At 38.1% G+C, this 13707-nt stretch overlaps 1 protein-coding gene across 1 annotated transcript; it reads right to left on the bottom strand.

Annotated features, from left to right (window-relative positions):
- Positions 1-1275: 1275 nt before the first annotated feature.
- On the bottom strand, positions 1276-13110 carry LOC139740263 (organic solute transporter subunit alpha-like). The gene is made up of 7 exons (XM_071650846.1): positions 13050-13110; positions 8792-8952; positions 7545-7618; positions 6740-6898; positions 5599-5710; positions 2626-2878; positions 1276-1574 (listed from the first exon to the last, which is right to left on the bottom strand). The coding sequence occupies exons 1-7, from the start codon at positions 13108-13110 to the stop codon at positions 1276-1278; spliced, it is 1119 nt and encodes a 372-aa protein (XP_071506947.1).
- Between the last annotated feature and the right edge of the window lie 597 nt (positions 13111-13707).

Here is a 13707-nt window from a genome sequence, read left to right as displayed (position 1 = left end):
TTTACAGAGTGAATGAAAACAACTAAACATCCTAAATGAAGATCCATGCTAACCCGTACGATCAATGATAAAAAAGTGTCAAATTTGTGCACATTGATTATATAACTATAAATTATACGTTGTCTATACGTTGTGCTGTTCATGGCTTTATATACAAGGTATCTTACCTCTATGTAGCTCTAAAATTCCTACAAGCACCAGCCTTGCATATTCATTCAACCTCATTTAAAATAACGTGACATAACTTTTACATAAAAATGTTAATCTCTCTTGAGGTGTTTCACCCCACAAACATTGAGAGTTGAATAGCACTGAAGGCGATGAAACAAATTATGAAAAAAAAAATGTTTGATTTTGATATAATCATCAGGCAGGGACTAGAATACAAGAGTTATCAAACAAGTAACAATGTTCGTCAACGACTTGTACACATCTCAATACGCATTTACTTATGTTTACAAAATAATTAGAGGTACTAACAATTTAGTGTTTCTTTTCTGGAACTTTGGGAGCTGTACTTCAGTCCCACGTGTACATAATAATAATAATGATAATAATGATAATGATAATAATCATAATGATAATAATAATGATAATAATAATAATAATAATAATGATAATAATAATAATAATAATAATAACAATAATAATAATAATAATAATAATAATAATAATAATAATAACAGATCTCGTAATTGGACGTGACAAACATTGCGATGCAGTGAAAGGCCTTTGGTGAACAGACAAAGTATGTACAGAGCACATGTATATCTATGTACAAATTCACAGGTAAACCGCAAGGTTTTTAAGTTCTTGTTTTTCGTAATCAGCCGTTATCAATAAATCCATGACTATAAATATTGCATGTATATATCATAAACTTCTGACGTACACACAAAAAGCAATGTCTAGGCTTAACCTGGACATCCCAGACAAAATGGTTAAATGTGTGTTTTAGTGGTTGTTGATTCTTATGTTGTTGATAGTTGTCATTGTTGTTGTTTTCTTTGTTGTTGTTTTTGGTGCTGTTTTGTTGTGTTGTTGTTGTTGTTGTTGTTGTTGTTGTTGTTGTTGTTGTTGTTGTTGAAAGACACTTCGGTGAACGATGGTAAGGTAGACTGAACAAAACAACAATAAAACATTAAGGCTGTGCTGCACTTTTTAGATTTAAAAAAAAAAAACACAACTTCATTGTAGGCACAGGGGAGAAAAAGAAAGCAGTGGGCACTTTTTCTTTTTTTTTTCTTTTTTCTTTTTTTTGCTTTTCTACTTGGTTTACAAGGGAGTGTCCTCGTCCTTCATGTTCTTCTCGTAGTCGATGGCGATCTCGTTGACGTAAGCCCCGTTCTCGGACGCCTTCTCGGCATCCGTCACCCTGAACTTCTCGACGTCCTGGGACTGGTTCTCGCCGGCGGCGCCGTTGTTCTTCTCCGGGTCGGAGAGCGGGTGGGTGCCGACGGTCTTGCTCAGGGAGTCGCGGCCGTACTCGTTCTTGCTCATCCACCAGCAGTAGTAGAATTTCAGCATGACGGTGAGGAGGAACATTTCACAGATCACCAGCATGTTGTAGAGGACTAAATTGAGATAGTGAAAGGTAGGGAAATCACATCAATCTATATTATATCCTATCCATATATCCACATTGATACCCTACTTATCTACATATCAATCTATCCATCTATCTTTCTACGTATCTATTTGTATATTTCTACGTATTTACATACCAATCTACCTATCTATCTAGTTATCTAGCTAGCTATCTGAATATCTACCTATCGATAATTGCATCTTTCTACATATCTACACATCAGTTTATCTATCTAATTATCTATTCTTTACCCTCATTTTGCGAGAAATTACTATTGACGCGATGTCGGCAACACGCATAGAAGTGAATTCTATTCATCTCACAAAATGTTAAAACCAGAATATTCATGCATCTAAACCAAAACTATTCCATCCCTTAGAGTAACATTATCAAAATACTTGGTGTGCTATTCCAATCAAGGTTCTGGCGACCTTATGATCACATGGCAAGGAGTTGGCTCAGTCGGCATCGCGTCTGCATCCGACCCAAGCGACCCGGGTTCGATACCCGAGTCTGGACGGAACAATGTTGTGTAATCATGCCGTCCACTCTAGTAGAGGCAAAACATTCTATCCCTCGGACAGGACATATTAAAATGGAGGTGCCATGTGAGAGAGAGAGTCATAACTCATGCACGTAAAAGATCCCGCTTCATTCATTCATTGCAAAGAGCAGGGTGTTTAACCTCGTGAAGCGGTCCCGCCTAACATCCAACTGGACCCCATGAAAGACCTGGGGGTGATTCATAAAGCTGTTTTTAAAGTTACGAATGACTTAAGAACGACTCATGATCAGTTCTGATGTGCTATACTTATCAGAATTTCCATAGTTCAGCACAAGAATTGATCACCAGTCGTTCTTAAGTCGTTCGTAACTTTTAAGAACAGCTTTATGAAACACCCCCAGCTTAGTGTAGCTGAATATGGGCTGTCAAGCCATCTTCTCAGATGGAAGACAAACACACAAACACACAAACAAACAAACAAACAAACAAACAAACAAACAAACAGACAAACAAAAACAAACATTGGACTCACCCTGTCCTCTCGAGGCAGTGTTGAAGGGGCCGACGCACGGGATGACGCCGGTTTTGACGAAGATGCCCATCACGAGGTTCTGCGCGTTGGTGAGGATGAGCGTGAACTTCATGGCGTTGAACTTGGCGCCGACCATGAAGTACTGCAGCGGCTCGGCGGTGGCGTTGTAGATGATCGAGAGGCCGAACACGGCGAGAAGTGAGGACAGGAGGCCGATAGCCGTCAGGTAGATGAAGGCGGAGTCCGGCGCGATCTGATCGGAAATGACGGCATGGAGTCAGCAAAATAACAACAATTGATGAAATAATGTCTTAATAATGATGCTTTGTTTTTTAATACAACTGTATCAGTGCTAATAATAACGATAGTGACACAGTAACAACAACAGAGACGACAATCACAACGATAGCACATAAGTTATATTCATGATTATAGCTTATTAGATAATTATAAAATGACATGGTCGTACTTTTTTTCTGTATTGAGGACAGTTCTGCTATAGGCGTATGTGAGACCTCGCCGATAATAATTATGTGAAATTCCAGACCGTGTCCAACTTGGCTTGAACAAAATAATATACAGCTTGTAGTTAAGCACACGACCACAATGTCAGGTTCCGTCAGATTCGGACCTAATTAAGAAGCTTTGCATTTTGTAGTTGTATTTTTTTTTCACGTGATAAAATCTATTCAGAATTTCTCGAAGCGTAACATGATACAAAAATAGATGAATGAATACATGACATCAGAAGAAATAAAATCAGCCAAGTCAGCCACGGAACACACAAAAAAGAGAAAAACGAAGCATAGCTTCATGTACATAAGAATAACCAGAGCTAGTCCAACGGCAAGAAAATACCGGAAAGACGAATGAGGAAGTGATGCGATATGTCTGGTCAGTTGCAAAGTTTTTTTTTCTTTTTCTTCAAGTAACAGTGATACCAGAAGCAACCAGGAAAGAGGAATTAATGATCTCGTCACTTTACTATTATAGGTTTCAAATGACCCGCATATAAATCTTCACGGAAATATTACTTTCCTTTGGAATGAAATCATTAAACTAATCTATAATCCTTTGCATCCAACAGTCTGGAAGTAACCTAGCAACGATTAATCCTACGGGGAAACAGCTTGTAGCTGCTTTATAATTAACATGATATATATTATCTGTACACAAACCAATGGGATAAGCTTTTTTTATTGCGAAGGGAGAGCACCGCCTGTGCCCATTCGCTTGTGTGGCTGTTATCTCTTTTGTGTCAAATATTTTACTTGAGTAATCTGTACAATTCCATAACTTTCTATTTTTCATCTTATTGACAGGAACTCTCCATCCCATTCTCTTTGTCTCGCATATTCATCAAAGAGACATTCCAGACTATTTATATCATTTCACATTATGTAGTATATAAATTGATAGTGTCATGTATAAATTTGCTTAATACTATGTATATATTGTGGTCCTTGAGCAGACAAACCAATAGTCTGAAAACCCAAAAATATATTACACTGACCGAGGGTAATGACGATACAAGGAGGCTAATATACTAGTATTCCAGTAATATAGCAATGCAATGCCAGTAGAATACCACTTGCTTAATAAGTTCATCTGTGTAGAACATATGCATTCTTAATTTCTACTAGTCTTCTGCTTCCATGGACACCCAATCATGAATTTTTGTATGAAGCTGGTGTGTCATCATCCTCGTTCATTCTGATTTGTTTTACATTTTCAAGATATCTTTATTCCTTGACCCAATCACGATAAATTCTGAAACTCCGTACCCAGCATAACCAATCTATAGATGTTTAAATGCAAAAGTCGGAAAACCATCCGGAAGTCTCCTTTTTAATAACGGTCAAATAGAACCGGGTGAAAACTGCACTGAAAGTAAAACTGTTTTGTTTACTTCACTGCACTCAAACTTGGACTTATAGTCTCCTATATCTAATTGACCCTTCGAGGCTGCAGTGAACACACTTCAAGACCTTGGCTTTGATATTTGGCAGACGATCATATTATAAGGATCCCACGATGACCATGACATCTCTACATACGATCACATGTTGACATGTAATCCATTGTGCTTTATGGGCTTACTGCGCCATGCCAGTATTCACGATACACTGGGAGCCTACTTCTGCAATAGAGTTGAAGGCTGCTGTGTACACTCAGCGCATGATGCTCTACAAATTAGCATGGAAAACAATCTTTGCCCCGCACGTCCTAACATACAAACATACGCGGAGGTCTCGTTACCGCGAAAAAGCAATTGAATATAACGCCAGTCGCTTTGACTAAGTTTTGCTGGTGGGTACTACTTATGAACAACCACGACATAGGTAATATCTGTACAAGAAACGTAAAATCGAGCAATCAAGGTCGTGTCATTACAGTGACGCATGAACCTTTAATACGGAGGCGACTCGTGCGGAAAGTACCCCGTCAACCTACTGAACGGTATATCAGTCTCTGGTTTACGCCGTTTCTCTGTGTTTCGTTTTACGCCGTTTGTTTCCTGTTGCAGAGTTGTAAACTAGCGCCACAATCTGACCGTAGCTAAAACACACGAGGTTGCCATTGCTATCACTATTTGCTATGTCTAAATCTCACGACTTTCTTAGTTGTGATAGTTCGATTTCAAATCACTTCCAAATGTTAATCTGTCTGATATATCATCCATGATACTTGTGTCAACTGAGGATGTTGTGGGTTTTCTCTATCCATGTCTTCCTCTTAACTGTTATGTTCAGAAGGCAGGATCGTCGTCTGCCAGTAATTGGTCAGTTTTGTTCTTTAGGCGCGAAGAGCTCACCAATCACAGAGGCTCTTGTTTCGGCAACCACAGGGCCTACGGATTCAAACTGACATCATGCCCTTCTTACAACCACAACCTCCCCCCCCCCCAAAAAAAAAAGAGAGAAAATTATAATGACAACGATAGTTGCGTAACCATGGTGACACCAAACTTACCGAGGACGGGTTGTAGATTCCATCAGCCCACAAAACGGCGCCGATAAAGACAATGGTAGGACGGATGTACGCTGTCTGCAAGACTAGCCCCCGAAAAGTGTGGAAAAGTTTCCTGAGATGGATCAATAGAACAGATTATAATTTATCTGAATTAAAAAAAAAAATGTCGTATTTTGGGATCTTTCCGAATGATATGAAAATCTGAATCTCAAGTAAAATATTCATATTACAAAATGTAGATCACAGTAACATTGCTGTTGTCGTTTCGTTAGTTTTTATAACTTAATTTTTTTCTTAATCTGACGATGGAAAAATATTGCCATGACCATCAGGATAATGTAAATTTGTGATATTGTTTTTGTATCAACAAAACGTGCAAATACACAACAACTGATGTACACTGTATATACCAGGAATCTCACAAATATATTCATTGAAAATGAAATATAATATTCCCTTGAGATGCTACTGAGATATTGTATAATACGTAAATATTATTTGTCATGCCATTTTGGAAGAGCTACGTGAAATACTTTTTTCCGATGGACTAGAAGAATGTTCAAATGTGTATGCAATTCGATTTTTTTTTCACATTATTTTACTTCTGTGCCATCACGAATAATTTAGAGCCCGTGTAATCAATACGAACTTCACAACTTTCGAACGGACTAGATGATTTTCTTTTTCAAAAACTTTCACCAAGTGTTTCGGTTATCATTCTGCTTCTGCATGAGCTGAATAAAGATACATTTTTTTTTTTTTTTTTTTTTGGGGGGGGGGGGGGGGGAATTCCCCTCCAAAAATTTACACATCCACTGCAACTTTAAAAAAAATGGAATAAAACAAAACTATTCCTGCACTTCTTTTTCTAAGACGTACATCGGACTGTTTTTCTTCCCTTATTTGACTATCATTATCATCTCCTTCTTCTTCTCCTTCTTCCTTCCCCTAATTTTCTTCTTCTTTTATCCCTCTTTTTTTACTTGTTCTTGTTTTTGCTTTTATCCGTAATCTCCAACTCTTTCCTTCTCCTGGTGCGTCGCTGTCATTGTTTCTACTGTAAATGCTACTCTAATTTGTGGTTTTTATTGATGTCACGGAAGACCATTACATGAAAAGGTCCACATGTCAGGTGTCTTACATGGAGAATTTGACGGATGGTAGGCAGGGGCAGCAGCAGGTGAAGGGCGGGGCACGTAGCGACACCTCCCGACCAGTCATGTACGCTTCCATCTTCTCGATCCCTCCGAAGTAGTCGACGATGAGCAGAACGAAGGCATAGAGAGTGGTGGACATGTATCTAGGAGGGGATGAGAGAGGGGGAGAGGACAAAATTTATGCTTAGCCAATTATGGATATAAGAACATAAGAGCAATATAAAGTTTGCAACTGATAAACAAATGCCCTACATCGACGTTGCAATGAAAACATCTCGACGGAAGAATTTCATGAGTTTGAATAATAATACAGGTTTTTTTTCTTCTATCGATGGTCGGGTTTGATGAGGGATTGACAGGTGCGTACAAAGTGAACATGAAAGTATGTATGTGTAAATATGATTGTATTCCCGAAGAACTATAACTTACATCATCAAAAAAGTCTAAAATGCATCTAAACACTCTCTCACTCACTCACTCTCACACACACACACACACACACACAAATAGACAAACAAACAAACAACAACCCTAAGGTGAATTGGACCGGTTACAGCGTAATATTATTCATGTCATTGGTATTTATAACAGGGTATTATATGACCCTAAGGTGAATTGGACCAGTTACAGCGTAAAATGATTCATGTCATTGGTATTTATAACAGGGTATTATATGCTCGCATTCTAGAAACTCATCAGTTACAGAAAGAAAAAATGGTTGTACTGATGGCGATGCGGATAGCCTGTAACCGTAAATGTTTAGCACCGATAATAATAGACTATACTCACAAGCTAGAAACCCAGTTCGTAATTAGGGCGGCTCGGGGAATGTACAGGCCAGCTATCGATGTCAACGAGTAAATCTGTGGAAGAAACCAACAAGATTGTCCATGAACGTCACCGAAGCGAAATCATGCCAGTTTCGGGCATTCGAGACGGGATACAGGATATGCTGTCCTTAAGGGTCATAAAGAGGGCACGTGGGGACACCACGGGGAAAACCCATGGAATATTTATGGGAGAAACAGACAACAAGGGTGTTAGCTTTCTCTCCGCACATCATAGCATTGGTATACCATTGCAAGAGTTTACAAATCAAATGTATTTCCATTAATACCGCTTTATATAGAGAACATTCATACATAGGGAGTGCTAACAAGATAGGCGTATCACTATGATAACGATATCAATAATATTGATTACAATAATTGATAGCATATCTCTAAAAGGTAAACTTATCACAATTGTTTCACTTAAGGGATTTTTGTATGTGCCAAACGAAAATGCACACGAGGCATAGCACTGTATAACTTGTACAATGAATGTTAGTGGCGAACATTCTCATAATGATTATGTGAAATCAGTGATGTCATAATACAAAAAGGAAAGAATTTTCTGAAATATTGTGAAATTAGCTCATGAGAAGCTTCTGAACATTTTTCAAAGAAGAAGAAGACATGCATTGCGTACAAGCAAAGTGGACTTATCACGCATCAGTAAAAGCTGCAGCGAGACAGGGGGGAACATGGACTTGAGTTTCGTTTCCTGATAGAAATACTAGGATGATTAAAGAGATCATGTTCCAGACGTACACCATATGGGTTTGGTGCTGTGTGTGTGTGTGTGTGAGGGGGGGGGGGGGGGGTATTATGATATCCATCATCACTATTAGAGTGATATTATGAAGTAGATATAAATCAAAATATACATTTGAGCCACTTATTTTTTTTAAACAATTCCTAAAATAGTTTGGGATGCAGAATTTTAAAGAACTCTCAAGTCGTTTTACTTATGACTGATTTACTATTGACAACATGTTAACAGAAGATCAGCAATTCATATTTCTCTTTCAAATTGACAGTATCTGCATGTGTAGACTTAATGAATCTATTCAGTTCAGCTGCCACTTCCTTCGATATCAGATACATGCAAAAGAGACGCAGTGGAGTTGCCAATTTAATGTGGAGAAGAAAGATCATATCAGCAACAGAAATTTTCCCTCTACACTGTAGGACTTGTTTGGTTCAAACTCTCACCGGAAACAGTGCGAAGAAGCGGACGAGGAAGATTCGGCGGGCGCTGTAAGGCACGTGCCGCCGGATCATCACCCACGAATGGATGAACATGCACAGGTTGAGCCCGGCGAAGACGGTGAGGAAAGATAGAAGCGGGATCCCCCAGTAGATGCTGCGGAAGGCTGTATGGCATGGTCGACAGAGATAGGAGAAATACATCAAAGACATATTAAAGTCAAGCATCGAGCAGAGTGTACATACTGATCATTAAAATTGATCATTAGAGTATACAATCACAATGTTCTATCATGTCTCATTATATATTAATGCAAATAATACATTAGATATTTTTATTTAAAAAGTTTTGCATATTATCATTTATTATGCATCATAATATATCACATATTACATAAGAAATTACATATTGTATAATACATATTATATATTACACATATACTTCAGGTAAGGGGGATACATTGTCATATCCATTGTCATCTTAAATTGTCGTTCTTCACGTTTATCTTTTTCATGTTCATGCAAATTAGGCCTATATCTTAAAAAAAGATCGAAAAACATGAAAATGAATGAGTAAATATGAATACGACTACTTGCATGTTACAGCTAACAGGTCCAGTAATGTGTAGGATCAGTGTAGGACAGTGAAAAAAAATGAAACACTGAAAAAGAAATAATATACAGTGTATCTGTTTGGCGAAAAAGTCATGCTCGAAAGAAAATTTAATGTACAATGTATGCACACTTTTTTCGTCGCACTTTCAAATCGAGGTGGAAAGCGTACACCAATTTCATTTTGGGTGCGTTTTATGAAGATGATTCCAATTATTGCTAATTGAAATAATTGCATGTGAAATATCAACAACTTTAAAAGTTTCAACAGACATATCGTATCCTGCAAGTCCGCTGCTTATCCCAATGCATACCAAGTAATTGATTGCAACCACAAGAATTTATAATCATTGTGATTCTCTATATATGAGTCCCCGGTTTATCCATGACACTGACAGCTACTGTGACATGCCTTTCGACAGGGTAAATTGTTAACAAGAAAACTAAAAAAGTATCCACGTCACAGTTTTCAGTCATTGTAGGAAAAGGAAAATGCGTATACTATATTCACTAATCTAGGAGGAAAAAAAAGGCGGGTAGACTATTTATGGTGTTACTGTAGTTTCTCACACGCCCATAATTTTCGTTAACCATACTGCCGTTGCTTTGGATATGTTATCATTTATTTTATTGCCGCATATTATATCGCGAAGGTTTTTGGTGCACGTACTTTACTCCTTTTTTTTTATAGGCCCATTTCCACGCAAATCTTGATAATAATATATCAGTGAGGATATCCTTTCATCCGGCTCGCGACCCTCACTTTGATGGCTATCATGGATCAAATTGCTCTATCCGATTCCCTCGACCCTCCTGTTGCGTAACAATGAATGATTAAGTATGCATATCGCAGATTGCACTCGTATGTCTACTGCAACATAACATAGCGATATCACCATAGAAACTATGACGTGTTTCGAAACTCTGATTTGTGACACACCCACAATAGATGACATTACACAGCAACAACCAAAAAAACGCAATTATACATCAAGCTGAATTTCGGCGAAACTGTACGACCAATATAAAATGGTGCACGGAACGACGGTGTTTAAATGATTGTACACAATTTCGCGTGTAATTTGTCGTGAAACATGCAAATCAATATATATGAAAAGTATGAATATTCAACAGACTGCTGAAGTGTTGTGATAGAGCAGTTGGCAGATTGGATTTTGAATATGCCATGATAAAATAATGCGTGGCAAAGTTATGATGAGACATTATCTCCGCTATCTATTACGTATATCTTTATGGGCCACACACACACACACACACACAAGTATACATGAATACTATTTACACACGCACAATCATGATATATAACACACCCACACACAGGCATACACACACTCTTTCTTAATCTGTCTTGCCTATAGCTTCTTTAATCCATTCACCTGTCTAGCTGATGGTATACGACTGCCAGTTTATGTTTCTGTTTGTTCCCCTCCCCATCTCCCTCTACGCCATCTCCAAACAATGATTCCTATTATTCATATCCCTTTTCATGTTTCTTCTTTGTTTGGTGGTAACCTAGGTTTTTGTTATTTGTATTATTGCCATTATCATGATTACCTCTTTTTTTCTTCTCGTTTTTTTTTTCTTTTTTCTTTTTGCCTTAAATGTGGCCAACGCAAAGTGCGCGAGTAGGTGGGAGGGAATTCCGGGAGGTGAAGCAAAACTTATTGCTTTGTAATGCGGTCTGCGAATAAGTCATCGGTATAGACTATAGTACATGACAAGTGAAAAGATTTGCCGCGGCATACTCGACGCCCTGTCGACGCCATTTCGTCTGCTCATCCGACAGCAGCGGGTGATGAAGAAGCTCAAAAGGCCTTTGCATACTATGAGGTTCGATTATGTAATGAGTTCCCTTTAATGATAAGGGGTACTCTACGGGCTGATTACTTCTGAGGTACGCTTCAAGGCCCTCACACAACACTGAAAGAAAGGAGGGCATGCAGTCATGAAAATTGCTCAAGCGACAGCCTAAAGTGTCGAGGCCCGTTTTACCCCATGTATTTCTGGCACTCTGTATAATTGCTTCTACATTGTTCGTTCATATGAAAGTGAGCTTAACCAATGCTACTAGTCCTACTAATCAATAATTGGGCCCTTTATACATGCAGGGAAATGTTCAGTATACTACATTATACATGGTCAAATGTCTCCATGTAATCTTGCGCGTCTCCAATCTTGTTAATAAAATGTCGACGGTTTTTTTTTTTCCTATCGTCGATTGTTTGTTATTGTTTTTAATGAAGATTGATTATGATCATGTCGATCCCTAGTTTGTTTATAATGTTCCATTCTCATAATAGGGAAATTATAACCTGTGTTTGTATAAATGGGCGCGTGAGCAGGGAGTATGGGTATAGCTGTGTGTGTAATGTGCATGCGTTTATGTGTCTGCATTATCATTGTGTTACACGCTCCTATATATTGATAACTAAGATTATCATTTTAAAATAACGTAATATGTATAACGTATAAGTAATATATCCTTCAGCCTAATATTTTGCATGCTTTTCAATAAACCAAGTTATCAATCAATCTATATAACAATTATCTATCTGTCTACAGTGTATAGATATATATATATATATATATATATATATATATATATATATATATATATATATATATATATATATACCTAGCCAGCTAGCTGGCAATTTCTATCTATCAATCCATCAATCAAATAGTAATAGTAATCATCCCGTCCCGTGGAATTATCATCATTGTCTGCATGAGTTTCTCCAAGTTATATAATTATGCCTGAATAAGATTTTCCATGGCCATCTGGATATACAGTACAATAACATACTCAGAAACAAGTTCACAAGAGAAAGAAGGGGACATACCAAGCAGTTTGTGATAGATCAAATTAAACGGCTGATGTCTGTATAAGTTTTCATGTTTTTCCATGCACTGTAAAAGCATGGAACAACTTGGCTCCATCTATACTATTTCCCAAAAGGACCCCCTAAAGTTTAAACATACCCTGTTTGAGGCCCCTTCCTTCTCATCCTTTTTCTGAAAGTCCACCCTCTACGCAACCTCCAGTTAAAACTCCACAGGGGATGCTTAGGAGGTCAACTCATCCAAGATTGTAGTTTACTATCTTGTGTCGTAAATATACAGTTATTTATGTTTAATCCAATACAAGTACCATTGGAGAACCATAGGGTCTTCTCTTTAGATCGACAGAGGGTATCCCTCCAGACTCCAATACTGTCATTTTAGAAGACATAGATATATATTTCCTTATTTCAGTACCTGATAATCAGTGAGCATCACTTGAAAGCGGAGAGATAAAATATATGTCTTATATCGACATAAGAATTAGACAGAAAAAGCCGTTCGTCTGGATGAGATTTTTAATTTTTTCTTTTTAACTTTTACTTCTCTCCTCTGTATAGGAAGGGATGCCGTGCACCCAGACTTAGTTTCACGGAACATTATTATATCCGCTACAAGATACAGACCAATCTCTCGGACAGTATAAGAATATAACCCATGAAGTACTACTACGGAGTACCCATATATCATATATCTATCATGTCTATGGAAAAAAAAATGCCCACGTTTGAATGATCAGGTACCGATCATCTATACAATATATCTGATCATCTATCAACGTTATGCTCACCTTCTATCTGTTCGCCAATCGAGCCGACATGACTGGAACAGCTCTCCGTCGTGTTGTCCATCCTACATGTAGGTCAACCGCTTTCTGGAGATACACAAGGAAGAATTAAGAAATTTATACACAAACAAGAAAAGAACAGTTTCAAAAGAGACTATGTGTAGGAAGCAGTATCCGAAAAGACTCATGACACACACACGCCAACATGGAGCATTATGTAACATAATTATTCGTCATCAAATCATGCATGGAAGACCGAGTTTGCTCACGTCAGAAGTCACCTCCAGCTCCCTACTCACTTCAATCAAAGCTTACAAGAGCACAGAACGCTGTGAAGACGACCATACGGTGTATTCTTTGTATAAAGCTTACCTGAGGTAGGAGGCGAAATTTGGTAATCACTCTGACGCTGAGCAAAATCACATCACTAGTCTTGTCGAGAACTCCGAATACGAATGTCTCACAATGCGTGTACTCAAATATGGGCTCCGAATGTGTTTTATGTGGGAGGGTGTGCTTCTTCAATACTTGGATATTGTTACGCAGAATCGCTGTGCATAGAAAGTACCATGGCAGATGATACCATTGTCAACGGTCAGTCTACTGTGACGCGTTGTCTCGGACATTGTTAGTCCAAAGACATAGTCTGTCGTTCAGACAC

Source organism: Diadema antillarum, unplaced genomic scaffold (genome assembly GCF_040938485.1).
Source record: "Diadema antillarum isolate AM-2024a unplaced genomic scaffold, OU_Dant_1.0 seq00000846_RagTag, whole genome shotgun sequence".
Taxonomy (NCBI): domain Eukaryota; kingdom Metazoa; phylum Echinodermata; class Echinoidea; order Diadematoida; family Diadematidae; genus Diadema; species Diadema antillarum.
Note: the sequence above shows the minus strand (reverse complement) of the source record. Positions and strands in the feature narration are given on the sequence as shown.

Excerpts from the sequence above, each read along its gene's own strand:
- LOC139740263 (XM_071650846.1), bottom strand. The coding sequence starts at position 13,110 with ATGGACAACACGACGGAGAGCTGTTCCAGTCATGTCGGCTCGATTGGC. Across the intron at positions 7,619-8,791 it reads GCTTCTTCGCACTGTTTCCG|ATTTACTCGTTGACATCGAT; the intron begins GTGAGAGTTTGA and ends TTTCTTCCACAG. Across the intron at positions 2,879-5,598 it reads GAATCTACAACCCGTCCTCG|ATCGCGCCGGACTCCGCCTT; the intron begins GTAAGTTTGGTG and ends ATTTCCGATCAG.